The sequence below is a fragment of the Carcharhinus amblyrhynchos genome, chromosome 33 (assembly GCF_965287045.1).
Source record: "Carcharhinus amblyrhynchos chromosome 33, sCarAmb.v2.hapA, whole genome shotgun sequence".
Lineage (NCBI taxonomy): Eukaryota > Metazoa > Chordata > Chondrichthyes > Carcharhiniformes > Carcharhinidae > Carcharhinus > Carcharhinus amblyrhynchos.
The window spans coordinates 2,297,113-2,313,685 of record NC_137356.1 but is presented as its reverse complement, the minus strand read 5'-3'; the positions used below and the strand labels follow the sequence as shown (position 1 = coordinate 2,313,685).

Genomic DNA, 16,573 nt, shown 5'->3' with positions numbered 1-16,573 from the left:
GTTTTCTGACAGTCTGTAATACCGCGATCCTTCCGTTACACTATAGGAAGTGTATGACGTGCCAGTCAGATCAGAGTCACTATATATAGTGATACCACAAGCTCAGAGTGCAGTGTATTATTATTAATTGTGGAGATCATAGCTATGATAAGGTTACTGCACAATAATCCTTCTCCTTACATCAGTCCTCATTTTACCACACATTTATAAAAATAAAATTTTAGGGGCATCTGACAAATACATGAATAGGATGGGAATCGAGGGATATAGTCCTGGAAGGGTAGGGGATTTTAGTTCAGTTGGGCAGCATGGTCGGTGCAGGCTTGGAGGGCCAAAAAGCCTGTTCCTGAGCTGTAATTTTCTTTGTTCTTATTTCCTAATGATGTAACAATATATGTAAATATTTCCTGAAGAGGTTCAGTACAGGACAACTGACTGGAGAATGAAAGAAGAGGTAAAATCTATCTCAAGATAAAAGTTTCAAATCAGTTGCACTTTCAGTGGTAAAAGTTTCAAAAATAAAGAAAGCTATTCACTTCCTGCTGATTCTTTCTAACTTTATGGCCAGAGATTTACGAACATATGCCAACCTTCGCATTTCCCTCATTAAACACAATTAGCATCCCATTTAGCAGAACATTCGGCAAATTGTCTCGACTTTAAGGATTAGGCCTATTTTTACCCTGTGTCAGAAATATTGTGCATTATTCATGTTATCATCCAATAGCAAACCATTCAACGTTCAACAATACCATGGGATATCTGCTAGAAGGTTTTATCCTGAAGGTCAGTGTTCAGAGGAAAGTGACACTGGATTGCAATCAGGTCTGGGAGCTTCAGTGGGATTTCCACTCTTGAACTGCAAGCACTGAGGGTGACTGCATCCCTTGTCATTTTTAAAATTAATTAATGGGATATGGGATCACTGGCAAGATCAGAATTTATTGCCCATCCCTAAATGCCCTTCAGTATCCAAGTAAAATCAGCTGCCTCAGAATAAGCTGGGGATGGAGCCAGAAAGCTCTTCCTGTGTGTAGTTCAAATTACTCAGGCTGAATACAGCAGATATATCTATATCAGAGCGTGGTGTCATGATGACCCCTAGTGCTACTCTATAAAATATACTGAGGTACTAAAGGGCAAGAGCACCAGGTCACTAAGCACTTTACAGCCAATGCAATGCTTTTAAGTTATTCACTGTTGTAATGCCGAAATTTCATCTACCAATTGGCACACAGTAAAATCTCACAACAGGATTGTGATTATGCCAGCATACTCTGCTTTTAGGGATACTGACTGAAGCATAAATGTTGGTCAGGACACCTGCTCTTTTGAAGTGACACAGAGCGTGGGATTCTCCAAAAAAAATTCAAAGTGTAAAAACTGGAGCGAGTCACACTTTTTTTTTCAGCGGGGGTTTCAAAATGAATCTTTCACATTCTATGCATTGCAAAGTGCACTCAAGTGATACACTCCAGAAACCAGTGGGTGGGGCCTATTACTGCTGAAGAGGCCGGCAGCAGAGCGCTGAACAGGCCACTGCGCATGCACTGATCTGTCAGCGCTGCGATCGGCGCACATACAGTGGTCCCACACTGCCAGCTTCCCGATTGCTGGCCAGCCCCATGATCCCACATTGCTGCCCTACCAGTCCCCCACTGCCCGATTGCTGGCCCCCCGAACATGACCGGGCCCAGCTCCAAACCCCCCCAACCTCCCAGCTCGCCCTAATCTCTGCCCCCACTCCCCTGATCCAACCCCACCAGCAGTCCTGACACCACCCCCTTCAGCACCAACCTGCCCCAGCAGGCTGACCTGCCCCGATGGACAGCTCTGTTTGCTAGCCTCCCTCCCTTCCCCACTGATCCCGACTGCAGAATGGCAGTGGGGCTTCCCACCCCCTCCAATTGCTCCTCACGGCCCTGCCCCAACAGGCCCCACCACATTAGATCCTGCCCCCTTGGCACTGTCATGCCCAATGGGCAGTGCCAAGATGCCCCCAGGTATTGGTATTTTGCTCCTTGAGCAGCGCTGGGGCCCAGGCTGGTACCCGACCCTTTAGGGGGCCTTGATTGCCTTCCCTTCACTCCAGCAGAGTGGGTCCGCCAGCTCTCCGCAAGTGGGGAGCAATAGTAAACCCCACTTGAGCGGGGCCCAGAGTTTTCAGTTCTAGGCCTGCTAATAGGATTTAAACGTATCAAAATTACCTGCTGCATATATTAGGCAGCTCCGCGCCGATTTCCAACGCAGAGCTGACGGTGCCGGAAATCTGGTGCTGGGAGATGCGCAGAGGCCCGGATGCCCAGTGCAAACTGCATAAATTGGCTGCTGCTAGAATCTTTTGACCCGCTGCACTAAAAAGGCAGCGCAGTAGGATGGGAGAATTACCCCCAGAATCCCATCCACTGAATGGGATCTCAATAAATATTACATCTGAAATATAGCACTTCCAAGAGAGCACGCACTTGCTCAGTGACACCCTGGAAGAACTCTCTTTGTACTACACTCTCTGAAATGGGATTTGATCCCATGATGTTTTGATTCAATGGTGAGATTGCTACTTACTCCATGACTGTCATGAGTTACTCAACTTCTACAACCTCGAGAACGCCAGTACGTATGTACAGTTGAATTGAATTTGTTTGTTTCTTTTTTTTGTTTTATTGGAATATATTGCAAAGTATTTTCTTCTAAACTTTCTCCTCTATATTCCTAACTAGGTAATTATTACAGGGTCCATTTCACATTACTAGACCATGTCACTGGACTATCAATCCAGTGTAATGCTCTGGTAACCTGGGTTCAAATCCCACCACGACAGATGGTAAAATTTGAAACCAATATAAATCTAATAATGATCATGAAACCATTGACGACTGTTGGTAAAAACCCATTTGGTTCACTAATGTCCTTTAGAGAAGGAAATCTACCATCCTTACCAGATCAGGCCTACATGTAACTCCAGGCCCATAGCAATGTGACAGCAATGCTTTCTGAAATGGCCCAGCAAACCATTCAGTTCAAGGGCAATTAGAAATGGGCATAAATGTTGGGACAGCCAACGATGTCCTGTAGCAACCTGTAACTAGTGGAGTGTTACAGTGATCAGTATTGGGGTCATATTTAATTGCAATATATATGAATGACTTGTGGATAATACAAAAATAGGTGATAAGGCAAGTGGTAAGGATGACACAAAGAGTCTGCAGAGGAATAGAGATAGCTTAAGTGGGTCGACAAAAATTTGGCAGATGGAATATAATATAAGAACATGTGAAGTTATGAACTTTGGTAGGAAGAATAAAGGAGGTAAATGTTATCAAAATGGAGAAAGACTGCAGCACAGAGAGATTTGGGGGTCCTTGTGCATAAATCACAAATACCCAGCATGCAAGTTCAGCCTGTAATAGGTAAGGCACCACAAGTACAAATATTCAATCCCTCCACCACCGACACTCGGTAGCAGCAGTGCATACTATCTATGGGAAGCATTGCAGCATTTCACCAAAGATCTTTAGACGGCATCTTTCAAACCCATGAGCATTTCCATCTCGAAGAACAAGGATAAATGGGAATACTACCACCTGCAAGTTCCCCTCCAAGCCACTCACCATGCTGACTTGGAAATATGTTGCTGTTCCTTCGTAGTCGCTGGGTCAAAATCCTGGAATTCTCTCCATAATGGCATTTTGGTCAATCCACAGAACATGGACTGCAGTGATTCAAGAAGGCAGCTCACCATCTTCTCAAGGATAACCAGGAGTTGGGCAACAAATGCTGGCCAGCCAGCAACACCTATGTCCCACGAATGAATTAAAAAAAGCCAAATTAAATGTTGGCCTTTATTTCAAAGGAAATGGAAATATAAAAATAGGGAAGCCTTGCTAAAACTATTCATGGCACTAGTTAGACCACATCTGGAATACTGTGAACAGTTTTGGTTGTCATGGTGACTGACAGCACTTATCTAAAAATCAAACAAAGTGAATATTGATCAGCTTCAGCTCCCGACAGTCAAATATTCATCTTTAAACAATGGTGGGGTAGCAGGAGGCTGAGTCATTCACATTTACAAGATAAGGAAATGGTGGTGGGCCTATTTGAGCACCTTGCAAAGTGCATCTTGCACAGCATGAGCCTATCTGCTGCCTCTTTAATAGCTACTCTCCTCCTCTGCAGGTCGAGTGGACTGGACGTAACTGGGCATAGGTGCTGAACTGGATATGGGTAAGGTAAGGAATGATGCAACTGTCTCCAGTATTCCAGCTCACCAATTCCATAGGTAACGATAAAGGGTTTGTTATGGGACCCGTCCTCAATCAGCAAGATCAGAGAAGAATATCCAGACAGAAGCCCTCCCCCAGGAGACTGACCATTGCTGTAAAACATACAATGACACTTTGTCCATTGACCAGCTTGCAGAAAACATTTAGACCATAAGACATTGGAGCAGAAGTAAGTCATTCAACCCATCAACTCTGCTCTGTCACTCAGTGACACCATGACTGATCTGACTCCACTTTCTTCTTATCCCCATAACCCTTAATTCCATTACTGATTAAAAATCTGTCTACCTTAGCCTTGAATGACCCAGCTCTACAGCCCTATGCAGTGAAGAATTTTACAGGTTCACTACCCTCTGAGAGAAGAAATACTTCCTCATCTCTGGAATGGGAGATCCCTTAATCTGAGATTCTGTCCTTTGGTCCTAGACTGTCCCACAAGAGGAAATGAACTCTGTCAAGACCCTGAGGATCCTATATGTCTCAATATGGTCACCTCTCATTCCTCCAAACACCAATGTCTACGGGTCCAACTGACTCAACTTCGCACAAGAAAATACTTCCATACCCAGGGTCAACCTAATGAACCTTCTCTGGACTGCCTCCAATGCCAGTATATCTTTCCTTAAATAAGGGGACCAAAACTGTTCACAGTATTCCAGATGTGGTCTAACTAGTGCCTTGTATAGTTTTAGCAAGGCTTCCAATGAATTTCTCGGCGCAATCCAGTTTGCACCAATAGAAAGGGACAAGAATGATTACAAACTGTTCGCCGGCTGTGAAACCTGTTTTTAGGCCGGCACGCAATTTTTGGGATTGGCACAAACTGCGCCAGGCACAGCAGGTCAGAAAATTACCCCCTGAATATTTCTGTCTCTTTAGTAGCTCTGAGACCTGCTCACTGCATCTGCAAACAGACAAGGTTATCCGTGGCCATTCTCGTCCCAGGAGGACATCTCTCCTTCCCCTGCAAGATGACAGCCTCCATCTCCCCACCCCCTATCTTCCCTCCCTTAGTCCCCTTCTCCATCACCTCTTTTCCTCTTCACTAACCTCTCTTTCTACAGCACCTTCCCACCATTTACCCCACCACCACCTCATTCTACCTCCCCCTCCCTTCCTTCTCTCCCTCCCTTTCTTCTTCTGTCCTCCCTTCCCCCCTCCCTTCTCCCTTCCCTCTCCTTTCTCCCCTTCTGTTCCCCACCTCCACCCTTCCCCCTTCACTTCCCCCTTTTCTTCCTTTCCCCCTCCCCCTCTCCCTTTCCCCCTCACTTCCGCTTTTCCGTCACTTCCTCTTTCCTTCTTCCTTCCCTTTCTCCCTACCCCTCCTTCACAAGAGAGTGACAATTAGCACCCTAACTGTTCTTGGCAACTGAACCATTCAAGTTTAATGGCTGTTACCTCTGAAAAGGCATTTCTGTCAGAAACTTGATTACTGTGGAACACATACTCAGGAAATTGATAAACCATAGCTTCCTGACAGGCAGTATACATGTAAACTATGTGAAACTATCATAGGCTGGGTTTTATCTTGCTCGATCAGTCTGCTTGCTACACTATATAAGAACATAAGAAATAGGAGCAGGAGTAGGCCATCTAGCCCCTCGAGCCTGCCCCGCCATTCAATAAGATCATGGCTGATCTGAAGTGGCTCAGTTCCACTTTCCCGCTTTCTCCCCATAACCCTTAATTCCCTTGCCTATCAAAAACCTATCTACCCGCGTCTTAAATATATTTAGCGAGGTAGCCTCCACCACTTCAACGGGCAGAGAATTCCAGAGATCCACCATGCTTTGAGTGAAGAAATTCCTCCTCAACTCCATTCTAAACTGTCCCCCCGCCTTATCTTGAGGCTGTGCCCCCTAGTCCTACTGTCCTTTCTAAATATGCTTAGCACGTTTGACGCTGATTTGGCCGGGGAGAGGAGCGAGTGCTGGCAGGGGAGGGTTGTGGGTTAAAGGAAGTGGAACTGAGCCACGACAGATCAGCCATGATCTTATTGAATGGCGGGGCAGGCTCGAAGGGCTAGATGGCCTACTCCTGCTCCTATTTCTTATGTTCTTATGTTGAGTAGGGGAGGGGGTGCTGGTGGTGAGGGGGAGCTAGCAGGGAGGGCAAGGGAGTGAGTGCTGCTAGGCAGGGGAGCGGGTGCTGGCGGGCAGGGGAGCGGGTGCTGGTGGGCAGGGGAGCGGGTGCTGGCGGGCAGGGGAGCGGGTGCTGGCGGGCAGGGGAGCGGGTGCTGGTGGGCAGGGGAGCGGGTGCTGGCGGGCAGGGGAGCGGGTGCTGGCAGGGAGGGGTTGTTGGCAGAGCTGTGAGGATGGGAGCAGGAACCATGCCCATACTGGATTTGAGGGACTGAATTAGGGGATTGCAGGAAAGGCTTTCGGCTGGAATCCGGGATCAGGTACGGGACAATCCTGTGAAAGAAGGGATGGATGGTTACCCCTGAGCAACATGGAGAGAGCAGCAAGAAATACACTGGATAAAGCACCAGCATTTTGAGTCTAAAGTGTGATTATTTCTAACTTACTGGAATCAGAATCTATCCTAACAACTCGTTATGGGACGGACTGCCAAATGTTGTCTGATTTCCGCCCTGAGTGTGTTTGACTCCTGTAAATGGAGCTATCGAAATGCAAGTTGTTGTTATAAGAATCCGGTCGATGTGAGGGAGGATTTTCTCTCCCGCATCGAAACAAACGATGTGAGTCGATGAATGGATAATATTTTTATAAATATAGAGAAAGGCCGTTGTTGATAAATCAGCTCGAGCTCCAGTTTGGATCCGGCACTTCCCCAGTCACTGCAGCGGGTCCTGCCGCGCGCCGGCGGACAATTCAAACTCAGTTTGAACTAACGGACAAAAAAACCCCGCCAAAACAGTCAGCAGCGGCGGGAAATCTGACAGAAAACTGCCTTAAAATTCACAGCGTCGGGAAATTAACAGAAAACTGCCTCACGATCGAGTCAGTAACTCCCCTCCTACACCCCGAATCTGTTTGAATTGACGGACAGCAGAAAACCAGCAGGAGAGAGAGAGAAAAAAAACTCCCGACAATTCGCCTCCAAACTCGGGACAATTTGAATTAACCGACAACCGGAAAAACAGAGAGGAAGGAGAGAGAAAATGATCCGTCCGGGAGGGGGAAAATAAATAACCAAGAGGGAGTGCGGCAGAAAACGGGGGAAATCGCCTCAAAACCGGACTCGGTAAAAGCTTTCCGAAGAAACCGGGAGGGGTGGGACAAGAATATTCGTGAATTCGTCTCAGTAGTTTTTGGGGGTAAGATTATTCGAGAATTCGCCTCTAGTTTTTTTGGGGCAAAATCCTGGAGAATTCGCCTTAACTATTTTTGGAGGGGGGAGGATATTCGAGAATTCGCCTCCAGGCTTTTTGTTTTGTGGGGGCAGGAACAATTTTCAAGAAATCGCCTCAAAACTCGGATAGTATATACCCCCAAGATTGTTTGCCTGGCTGACTTTTCCAGTGATTGAAATGTAATAAATTTTGTTCTCAGGTAGCTTCCCAGCAAGATGGAGGCCCAGCTGCAGGAACTGAAGGCGCTGACAGATGAGATGTTGATTATCCTCTCTGGCTGTCATGGGGAGGTGTTGTTGCAGAAAGCCATGGCGAATAAAGCGAAGACTGTGAGTAGGTACCTGGAATATGAAAAATCAGCGAGGCAGATGCTTGCAGGTAAGAGAGAAACATTCAGAATTTAGCTAAGCGAGCTGAAATCTTTCATTTGTAAACCTAGCACAGAAAGTTCAAAAAGGAAACAGATTGAACATAAGAACATAAGAAATAGGAGCAGGAGTAGGCCATCTAGCCCTTCGAGATTGGGTAGCTAAAGATTGGTAATGGAGATGCTGAGGGCAGTGCAGAGACAATAAGTAACTTTCCTCAGTACCTGAACTAGAAACCACACTAACAACTCTGTGCAGGCAAACTACATCGTGCAGCATTCATTGAATGATCATACAAGATGGATTGAAAATAAAATGTGAATTGCATCTCTGTGACTTCGATGTTTTTGAACTGATGGGGACTGTCTACCTCTACAAGTGGTGATCATTCGGAATCCAATTCTCAAACAGCTCGCACACCCCTGTTTTGTGTTGCTGAGTGACCTGCTCTATTTCCTTTAAAATTAATTTCAAATCAACTCCCTCGTTGCTTGACAATGTAAATAATGGTTGGATTCCAGTGATCACTTTAGCTGTGCTGGTGTAGGGGTTCATTGCTTTGAAATTAAGAGCCCCTCCCAAGGTTGCAATAATTTTGGAAATAATCGTGGCTAATCTCAGTGTGTGTGAGAATTCAATCATGGTGATTTCAGAGATACAGCAGACACGGGAGAAAGTGGCACTGAAAGTTATCGAGGTTGAAGAACAACAAAATAAAAGCCTCCTAGAAGTGCAGAAGATTAAGGAACAGTGGAAAAACCTGCAGCAACAGAATGCTGAGAAAGAAGCAGAACTCAAATATCCTTTTTTAAAAAAGCGCCTAACTAGATTAGAAAAATAATTTTCATAGACAAATTATTGCAGTTCTGAAGAAAGGACCTTGACCTGCAATGTTAATTCTGTTTCTCTTGGCACAGATGCAGCTTGACCTGCTGAATATTTATAGCATTTTCTTTTTATTCAAGACAATTTGCTTTGTTTTTTTCAATGTGTCAATGCTGGATGTTAGCTTCTGGTATGCCTGATGTGAAATGGACTAATTGCCAATATGTGTAGGGGGATTAGTGAGGTAAATACATGGGGTTATGGGAATAGCGTCTAGATCAGATGCTCTGTCAAAAGAGTTGGTGTAGACTTTATGGGCCAAATGGTCTCCTGCACATTAGGATTCTATGACTTGGTCTTTGAAGTAAATATTTCCTACCACTGGGAATGCTTACATGGTGTATGTTGCATATTTGAACATAAGAACATAAGAAATAGGAGCAGGAGTAGGCCATCTCGCCCTTCGAGCATGCCCCACCATTCAATAAGATCGTGGCTGATCTGTCGTGGCTCAGTTCCACATTCCCGCCCTCTCCCCATAACCCTTAATCCCCTCACTTATCAAAAACCCATCAACCCGCGTCTTAAAAATATTTAGCGAGGCAGCCTGCACCACCTCAACGGGCAGAGAATTCCAGAGATTCACCACCCTTTGAGTGAAGAAGTTCCTCCTCAACTCCGTTCTAAACCGCACCCCCCTTTATCTTGAGGCTGTGCCCCCTAGTCCTACTGTCCTTTCTGAGCGGGAAGAGTCTCTCCACCTCTATCCTATCCATCCCATTCATCATCTTATATGTCTCAATGAGATCTCCCCTCATTCTTCTAAACTCTAACGAGTACAAGCCTAGTTGGTGACATTTTGAAATTGGTGACTAGTGGAATGCCCCAGGGATCGGTGCTGGGGCCTCAGCTATTTACCATTTATATAGATGATCTGGAGGAGGGAACCGAGTGTATGGTGTCGAAATTTGCTGATGACACCAAGATTGGTGGAACGGCAAATTGTGCGGAGGGTGTGGAAAGTCTGCAGAAGGACCTAGATAGGCTGGGCGAATGGGCCAGGAACTGGCAAATAGAATTTAATGTTAGCAAGTGTGAAGTTGTCCACTTTGGTAGGAATAATGGTAGGAAGGACTATTACATGGCGAAAAACTGCAGCATGTAACGGTGCAGAGGGACCTCGGGGTCCTTGTGCATGAGTCGCAAAAACCCAGCCTGCAGGTGCAGCAGGTGGTCAGGAGGGCAAATGGGATGCTGGCCTTCATAGCGAGGGGGATTGAATATAAAAGTAGGGAGGTCTTGCTGCGGCTGTATAGGGCACTGGTGAGACCGCAGCTGGAGTACTGTGTGCAGTTTTGGTCGCCGCACTTACGCAAGGATATTTTGGCCTTGGAGGGAGTGCAGAGGAGGTTTACTAGGTTGATGCCGGAGTTGAGGGGGTTGAACTATGAGGAGAGGCTGAATAAACTAGGCTTGTACTCGTTAGAGTTTAGAAGAATGAGGGGAGATCTCATTGAGACATATAAGATGATGAATGGGATGAATAGGATAGAGGTGGAGAAGCTCTTCCCGCTCAGAAAGGACAGTAGGACTAGAGGGCACAGCCTCAAGATAAGGGGGGGCAGTTTAGAACGGAGTTGAGGAGGAACTTCTTCACTCAAAGGGTGGTGAATCTCTGGAATTCTCTGCCCGTTGAAGTGGTGGAGGCTGCCTTGCTAAATATATTTAAGACGCGGGTAGATAGGTTTTTGACAGGCAAGGGGATTAAGGGTTATGGGGAGAGGACGGGAAAGTGGAACTGAACCACGACAGATCAGCCATGATTTTTTTGAATGGCGGGGCAGGCTCGAAGGGCTAGATGGCCTACTCCTGCTCCTATTTCTTATGTTCTTATGAAACATATCCTTGAACTGGTAAGTCTATTTCCTAAAAGCTGGGTGATCTAATAAATAGTTGAGATATGAAAACCTAAAAGATCTCTAGTTTGGGCCACAGTTCCATCTTCGCTAGCCAATTGGTGAAATTTGGGTAAATCAGCGCAGTTCCTGCTTCTGCGTGAGCTGAAAATCTAGATGTTGGGAATCCTCCATCTCTGTAATGTTACCCATTCCTTAGCAAGTGATGTATGTTTGGAGTATGAAGGTTACAACTTGGATGACCTACTTTGGTGTGACACTGTTTTGCTTAATATATCCCTGGGTGATATTTTAACTGGTTGTTTTATTGCAGTTTGTTGGACATTGCTGCCACAAAGTAGTTTGTACCTTTTTAAATCAGTATAATGTAAATGTAATTCAACTGCTTTAGAGATGTTGGTAATGTGATAAACACAAAGTAGATTCAAGTCTTAAATTCCAGTTACACCTTTTGTAAAGGTGTGTCATGAGCAGAGTGGGAATAGAGGGATACAAATGAATGGTCTAGTTGGACCAATGAGCGGCACAGGCTTGGAGGGCCGAAGGGCCTGTTTCCTGTGCTGTGCTGTTCTTTGTTCTTAAAACATCAGTGTATCTAGCTCAGACAAAACAGGAGCAATGTCATAATTGATTTTGAATGCTATTTCTTTCCTTAATATACAAAACCAACACTGTTACAGAAAGAGCTTGAAAAGCTTAAAATAACTGAAAAAGAAATTTCCAAAATGGAAGAAGAGGTAGCTGAAGATACAACAGTAGTTATTCCTTCTTCCAAGTAAGTTTTAAAGCACACAAAAGTTTACTTTTAAGCTATTCGTGTTGTGTTTTGCAGCATCTCTCTGCTATATTGCATCATGAAGTGGTAAACGGTCACTCTTGAATTCTGTCAGGCTTTTTGGTGACGTGAGGGGAGATGAATTGGTTTCTTCTCCACAGTATAGAAGGAGGACTTTTCAGCAGCTGACATGGTGAAATATTTGTTCCCAGGCCATCTGATGTGATGGTAGGAGTACAAAATACGAAAATTGGTTGTTGGCAAGACAATAGACAATTAACTGGTACACTTAAACAGCACCTGATTCTCAGTAGATGCTCTGACTTCTGCCAGCTGTCATTGCAACAGCCACCAAACTATATATGAGCAGGATGGTTCATAATTATCTTCATTTTTCCAAACTATTAAAAAATCTTGCTGAGGGGTAAAAATATTTAACCCTGTGGTACATTTTCTATAATTCCACTGAAGTGTGCATGGCATACAATTTTATGCCACAAAATTGGTCTCATCTCAATTTAAATGTTTTTGCTATTAGTTTATAGCACATCATGTCTAATGCAAAGCACTTACATTTGTATATGATTTTCTATAGGTACTTGGCTCATATCTTCCATAAGGTCACTAAAATTATTTGGGACTATGACAGTGACCCTTCTCTGGTAAAAGGCGGTATCCTTTCATTCGAGAGAAGCAGTGAAAACCTGATAAGGGACCACCAATGTTTAGAATGATCAACATGGGTGAATAAGTAATGCAATGGATTCAAACATTTTCAGGTGATTAAAGACTGAAGTTCCATTATGTAAAAGGTTGGGAGAAAAGTGAGCTTGAATGAAGCATGATAGATGAGTCTTGAATTCAAATGCAGTGTGGAAAAGTGAAGTCCCTCTATTCCAATATGTTGCATCAAAAGCTGGCAAGGGAAAAGTGTGGGTGGAGTTTCTTGGAAACCATTTAAGCAATAGGGTTGAGGTTAGACCATTCAGCATGTTCCATGCCATTTATTGAAATAATGGCTGACTTACCCTAACTCCATCCTCTTGTCATGGCTCCATTATCCCCTAATATGCTTGGTTTAAAAAAAGATCTGATTTCCAACTTAAACAATATCTATTGATTTTTAATGGGTGAGAGTTCCACAATTCTACCATGATTTGTTTCTCAACCTCACTCCTGAATGGGCTGGTTTAGTCTCCAGGCTCATCCACAAGCGGAAGAAGTTTCTCCGTACCATATTCATTCTTTTCAAAATCATAAAAAGATCAATCCTGTTACGCTTTAACCTTTTCTATATTCCAGGAAATTCGAGCATAAATCTCTTAAATGTCACGGAGCCTTGATAATCTGAAACTTGCATGGCACTGCTACCAAGACTGATGTCCATTTTTCTGGGTTTGATGCCCAGAACTTCACATAGTCCTGCACATTTGGTTGAATGAGCACTTTATACAGCCTTTTGTTTGGTTCTATCCTTCCAAGCTTGGTTATAAAGACTGATATTCCATAAGCCTGCCTGCTTTTTTTTGTGTGTATGCATTTTAGTGTTCTGTGCATGTGGACTTTTGAATTTTTGTGGACCTTCACAATTCCCAGCTTGTCATTATGTAATAACCTCTTTTGGTCCAAAATGGAGGACCTCTCACTTGCCTGCATTGAAATTTAACTGGTGCAGTTTTGCCCACTAATCCATGAAATATTTCATGATTCTCTTTCTACACCAATTATGCCACCAATCCTTGTGTCATTGGCAAAGAAAGATTAATGGCTTTATTGTGTCACTCTTATCGAGTCATTAATAAATAGTTGAAGAAACTGCCTGGATCCTTATGGGACGTCACTAGGCACTTCCTTTCAAATTTGAGTAAGTATATTTTATCCCTATTACCTTCTGCATGACCAATTTCTTAACCAGGTCAATAATTTGCTTTTAATCTTGAGCTTTCATTTTAGCTATCTTATGCATGGAAACATCATAAATACCTCATGAAAGTGGAAGTGGCCAATGTTCATAATCGTTTTCCTATCCACTACTTTAGTTACTTTTTTAAAATCAGTTCAGTTTATGACTTATGCTTTATAACTCAATTTTTCTCTTTAATCAGTTCAAATAAGTGCTTGGTCACTCTCCTTAATTATAGATTCATCTTTTTCCTGCAACAGATGCTAGACTAATTGGTGTATAATTTCCTTGTTTCTCTTTTTTTTATGGAGAAAATGAGTGTGGTAATTTAACTTGAATTAAAGGTAAGAATGTCAATAAATGAAGAAAGTCTTTTACAACACAGATTGGTTTCATTCTCTATTGAAAACTTTTCAATGGGTGATTTGTTAAACTTTTAATATTGAAGCAGTGAAAATTCTGTTGGAAATATAATCTTGGTGGGTGTAAGAGTATATGGAAAAAGTGCAGTGTCAGATCAGTGAAAAACAATCCATTGGCAGTGAGACATGGGCAGTTAGATTAGAAAATTTGATTCCTTAAAATGTTTTTATGGCAGTCATTTGAGCCATTTCTGCTCTCTTTTGATATGTGAGTCAATTTTGGGAACTCACTTTGTGAAGGATTGTAATTTTATTCTTTCGTGAGATATGGTTATCACTGGCAAAACCATTTATTGCACATCCTTGATTACCTTTGAACTGAGTGACTTGATAGACCATTTCAGAGGGCAGTTAAGAGTTAACCACATTATTGTGGATCTGGAGTCACGTAGACCAGACCAGTCAGTGTTGGCAGATTTCCTTCCCTAAGGACATTATTGAACCAGATGGGTTTTTATAGCAATCAATGATAGCTGTCATGGTCATCATCCCGAAGACAAGCTTTTTATCAATTGAATTTAAATTTCACCAGCCGGCATTGTGAGATTTGAACTCTTACTCACTCCCCAAGCATTAGCCTGGACTTCAAGATTACTAGTTCTGTCATCTTCTCAGATCTGAAATTTATTGCTCTCTGCAACATCAACTAAACATTATGGCTGGAACTTTCCAGCTGTTCGCACCCACCGCAAGTGAGAATGGCGAATTTGGTAGTCAGCCAAATCTCCACTGCAGCAGGACCAGGGATTCCGGCCAGCATGAACGGTCAGAAAATTCTGGTCCATGTACTTTTTATAAGGAACTGGGGATCGTCTTTTCAAACAAAACGTATCAGTAGATTTTTTTTTGTCTTAACTCAAGAGCTATTTATTTTATTGATCAAACTCCATACGAATAGTAAAAAATGATGTTATTTGTTGTAATTGATTTGTGTGCAATGCTTTCCTTAATTATTTTTCTCAGTCCATTTTGGAATGGGTATACCACAACCCATTAACATCGACTCTACCAAACACTCGGAGAGTTTCATTTGTGATTATTTGTGGAACTTGGTGAGCACGGATTGGTAAATTCTGAGCAAGTAACAAGAATAAGTGAACTGTGTTGCTGTTTTGTTTTTATGCACCAATCTTTCTGAAGCCATGGAAATTGGAAAATTTAGTATCCATCTTTAATTTTGCAAGTAACATGTAGAAGGTTCTTATGGATCTGGAACTTTAACAAGGTATACACCAATCCCTACTCAATGCTATATGAGATTTTTGCAAAAAGAGCACAAGGGGTGATACCAGGATGACTTGTACATAATAATGCTTTTCCTACTGGCATCTGTGAAATTGAAAATTCTTTTCTGTAAAAATTTGCAGGCACAAATCTGTTAACTCATTCTGTGGCAGTAGAATGCTGTAAAGCTCTATTCCAGTTTTTGCAAAAGACCCATATATATTAATGTAACCTCTCACAAAAATATTGTAGTGTTGATGCAGTTGCTTTGCTTAGAGTCGACTTGTGAATCTAGTGTTCTGAATCTTAGTCTTGATTTCTGTTGGATAAATATTACTAATTTTTTTAGTAAGATTGTAGATTTGCAAACATTAAATGAAAATAGGCATTACTCCTTGAAGACTCATTACTTGGCTTCCTGAAATATGCTGTGCCTTACAATGTTTATCAAGATTGTGTTTCTTTCACTTGTGGAAAATCTCCCACAAATAGCAGCAGACTGGACCTAGTGAATTTTTTTAATATGGAATATGTCTAATTTCTGAGAGCTGTGACATGTAGAACCTGGTTATAAACCATGGTTGTGTATGTAATAATGTTGCAACAATTGATAGTTGCATCTGTCCCCCTTGCCTAACCTGTTTTCTCTGCCAGCCTTAAAATTATTTTCCTCCATCTAATAAAATGATTTTTTTTTTCCTTTTTTTTCTACTGTGGGAATAATATTTTATCAAATAGAGGTCCAGTGAAATAATTGCCTACAAGTAATGTTTGCATGAGCAAAGAATACTGCAATGGTGCTTCGTGCTCTAAGTGCAAGTTTACAGCTGGAATTGTGATTTACTACAACCATATCAATGATAGTCAAGATTCAACAGCTAAAATCACAAACAAATAGCTTTCTGCTAGCGCATCAGCCCAATTCATTCACCCACCGGAGAGATTATTCATTTTTCATGTCAGAAGCACTCTCAAAATCATTAACACAACCATTCCAACCCACTTATTTCAATTTTCACAGAAAATAGGAATGGTAGTTGTAAGACTTGACTAACCATGTGCGACTGTGCTGTTCACTATGTACAACCATGTGCTTAATCCCTAAAACGTATCGGTCTGTAGTTACCATATGAGCCTATGACCAGACACAGCTCAGGTTCCTTTCCAGTTGATTGCCACCTGGCCTATGTGTTTTTATTGCAAGGATCAAAAACCAGGAGATGGAAATTTACTTTGAAATGCAGGAGAAAGCACTGTGTCATGAACAAGGCATCGAAAGCAGCTATGTCTGGGGTGGGATGGATTCACAATTAAAGCTTCTTAAGCAGCAAAATAAATGTCGCATTTCAGCATAAATTGTAACAGGATCATGTGCAGGTCTGATTCCCTCTCCCATGCCTGCGCTCTGCCCAGATTGTCACAATTAAAGGCTGGCTTTAGCCCAACCTCACATCCTTAAATAACACATTGGCATCCAACCCCTGACCACAATCTGTAACAGGAAACACTCCATTCTTTGCAAAGGGGTGAGACATAAA

The 16,573-nt window shown here is 42.9% G+C and overlaps 1 protein-coding gene across 1 annotated transcript; it reads left to right on the top strand.

Moving 5' to 3' along the window:
• Positions 1 to 7,050: 7,050 nt before the first annotated feature.
• Positions 7,051 to 15,426, top strand: LOC145361017 (kinetochore protein Spc24-like). The gene is made up of 6 exons (XM_080216545.1): positions 7,051 to 7,566; positions 7,802 to 7,980; positions 8,624 to 8,769; positions 11,383 to 11,486; positions 12,082 to 12,158; positions 14,775 to 15,426. Exons 2-6 carry the CDS (start codon positions 7,818 to 7,820, stop codon positions 14,879 to 14,881), a joined length of 597 nt encoding a protein of 198 aa, XP_080072671.1. The 5' UTR covers positions 7,051 to 7,566; positions 7,802 to 7,817; the 3' UTR covers positions 14,882 to 15,426.
• The last annotated feature ends 1,147 nt before the right edge of the window (positions 15,427 to 16,573 follow it).